At 43.0% G+C, this 2,873-nt stretch overlaps 1 protein-coding gene across 1 annotated transcript; it reads right to left on the bottom strand.

Moving 5' to 3' along the window:
* Positions 1-1,705: 1,705 nt before the first annotated feature.
* LOC138872474 (uncharacterized) lies at positions 1,706-2,323 on the bottom strand. Its single transcript, XM_070150548.1, has one exon. The coding sequence runs from the start codon at positions 2,321-2,323 to the stop codon at positions 1,706-1,708; it is 618 nt and encodes a 205-aa protein (XP_070006649.1).
* Positions 2,324-2,873: the final 550 nt, after the last annotated feature.

The following is a 2,873-nucleotide window of genomic DNA, read 5'->3' as shown; positions in this document are numbered from 1 at the left end:
GGAGACAGATCTTAGTCTTGGAAGGCATAATGGTAGCCTTATGCAGGAAGTAAAATGGCAAATGGCAATAGAGTTATTTTAGCTGATAGCGAATTGTGGTATCGTGATTGTTGGGGATATTGTGCCTGCTAGGGACACTGTTGTGCGGATAGCAGCTGTGAGTAAGTGCAATGGTTCTGAGAGTTGTATACCTGAACTTTGTGAGTGAGCATATAGTATATTTGATGATTTTGCAACTCAAGTGTCTGCATCCAAAGAAAAATCATGAGTTTGTAAAAGGGGGGGGGGAGTTAGTCCATATCCCCGCTGGCTTTGCTTGACCCACTCGGCTTTGATCTGGCGATACTGTATGTATCATTGGGGTAGCGTTGCTAAACAAGGCAGTTTTAGTAATAAACATGCATGATTTAGTAAAAGCATAACGTAAGTACATAATTAAGAATAGTTTTCTTTAGATGAACCGATAACTGCGACGTGGTTCAAGACATTGCAAATTTTCTTGCTCCGGGATTTTGAGGGTCCTCCTTAAAATTCTGCCCCAGTTTACTGGGTTGCTGCTCCTGACAACTGTTAATGATAAATGGCTGGAATTGGCTTCGGAATTTTGAGGGTCCTCCTCAAAATTCTGCCCCAGTTTCCAATAGCGGGGGAAATGGATATTTTATTGCATTGTGACCGAACCCATAGGGCTGCCTAGGTATCCCCTCTTAAATGGGAATTAGGTCAGGCATAGTTCAAGTTACATCATAAAGGAAAGCATAGAGATTACACATATTATCGCTTCACTGCATCTGAATTGATGGGCTTCGGCCAACTTTCTCCGTCCATTTCTACAAGTATGAGGGATCCTCCTGTTAGAACCCAGTGACCATGTACAAACCCTGCCAGTTGGGAGAGAACTTCCTTTTGGCCTCATCCTGATGCGGGAAAATATTCTTTAACACTAGCTGCCCCGGTGTGAATTGTCTCGGCTTGACTCTTTTGTTGAAGGCTCTGGACATTCTGCTCTGAAAGAGCTGACCATGGCAAACTGCGTTCATTATTTTTCCATGTATAAGAGCTAGCTGCTCATAACAACTCTTCACCCATTCAGCATTTTCGAGTTTTGCTTCCTATATGATCCTCAAGGAAGGAATTTCTACCTCGGCAGGAATGAACGCCTCTGTACCATAAACCAACATATAGGGAGTCGCCCCGGTTGATGTGCGGACTGTGGTGCGATATCCCAATAAAGCAAATGATAACTCCTCGTGCCACTGCTTATGCTTCTCTATCATTTTCCTTAGTATATTCTTATTGGTGCCCTCTACAGTTCCATTCATCTGAGGTCTGTAGGCTGTAGAATTCTTGTGTTTGATCTTGAAGGTTTCACACATGGATTTCATCAAATCACTGTTGAGATTGGAACCATTATCAATAATGATTGATTCTATAATTCCGAACCGACAAATGATACGGTCGCGGACAAAGTCTTCCACAAGTTTCTTAATCATTGCCTTGTATGATGCTACTTCAACCATTTCGTGAAATAATCAATTGCCATTAGGATGAACCTGTGCCTATTTGATGCGGCAGGTTCGATTGGTCCGATAACATCCATTCCCCAAGCAGCGAACGGCCATGGTGAGCTTGTTGCATTAAGCTCGTTTGGAGGCACCTTTATCATATCTGCATGTATCTGACAGCGGTGGCACTTTCGGACATACTAGATGCAGTATGTTTCCATAGTCATCCAAAAATAACCAGCTCGGAGTATCTTCTTGACTAAGACAGAGCCATTCATATGTGGCTCGCAGGTCCCAGCATGGATTTCTTCTAGTAATTTAGATGCTTCCTTTGCGTCGACACACCTTAGTAATCCCAGATCTGGAGTCCTCCGATACAGGATTCCTCCGTTGTGGAAGAAATTGTTGGATAATCTTTGAAGTGTACACTTTTGAATAGGGTTTGCAAGCTCTGGGTATTCTCCTCTCTCCAAGTATTCCTTGATATCATGAAACCAAGGTTTTCCATCCGCTTCTTCTTCGACGTGAGCACAGTAAGCTAGCTGATCGTAGATATTTACTGGAATAGGGTCAATGAAATTCTTATCTGGATATTGTATCATGGATGATAAGGTAGACAATGCATTGGCAAATTCATTCTGGACCCTGGGGACATGTTGAAATTCTGTCTTTATGAACATTTTTCTTAATTCCTGTACATAATGCAGAGACAGGACTATCTTGGAGTTCTTGGTTGCCCATTCTTCTCGGACCTGATGTATAAGCAAGTCTGAATCTCCAATTACTAGCAGCTCTTGAATGTTCATGTCAATAGCCATCTTGAGCCCTAATATGCAGGCTTCGTAATCGGCTATATTGTTGGTGCAAGGGAATCTGAGTTTGGAAGACACCGGATAATGCTGACCGGTTTCTGACACTAGGACTGCTCCTATGCCAACTCATTTTAAATTTGCTGCTCCATCAAAAAAAATCTCCAACCATCATAGGATTCTGCAATGTCTTCTCCTATGAATGACACCTCTTCGTCAGGAAAATACGTCTTTAAGGGTTCGTATTCTCCGTCCACGGGATTCTCGGCAAGATGATCTGCCAAAGCCTGTCCCTTGATTGCTTTCTGAGTTACGTAGACAATGTCGAATTTACTCAGCAGGATTTGCCACTTGGCTAGCTTGCCAGTGGGCATGGGCTTCTGAAAGATGTACTTCAACGGATCCATCCTTGATATGAGATACGTGGTATAGGCACAGAAATAGTGCCTTAACTTCTGAGCTACCCAAGTCAGAGCATAACAGGTGCATTCTAACAGAGAATATCGGGCCTCGTACGGGATGAACTTCTTGCTAAGATAGTAGATGGCCTGCTCCTTCC

Source organism: Nicotiana sylvestris, chromosome 1 (genome assembly GCF_000393655.2).
Source record: "Nicotiana sylvestris chromosome 1, ASM39365v2, whole genome shotgun sequence".
Lineage (NCBI taxonomy): Eukaryota > Viridiplantae > Streptophyta > Magnoliopsida > Solanales > Solanaceae > Nicotiana > Nicotiana sylvestris.
Note: the sequence above shows the minus strand (reverse complement) of the source record. Positions and strands in the feature narration are given on the sequence as shown.

What these genes read in the sequence shown, in the direction of transcription:
- LOC138872474 (XM_070150548.1), bottom strand. Translation starts at nt 2,323, where the DNA reads ATGGCTATTGACATGAACATTCAAGAGCTGCTAGTAATTGGAGATTCA.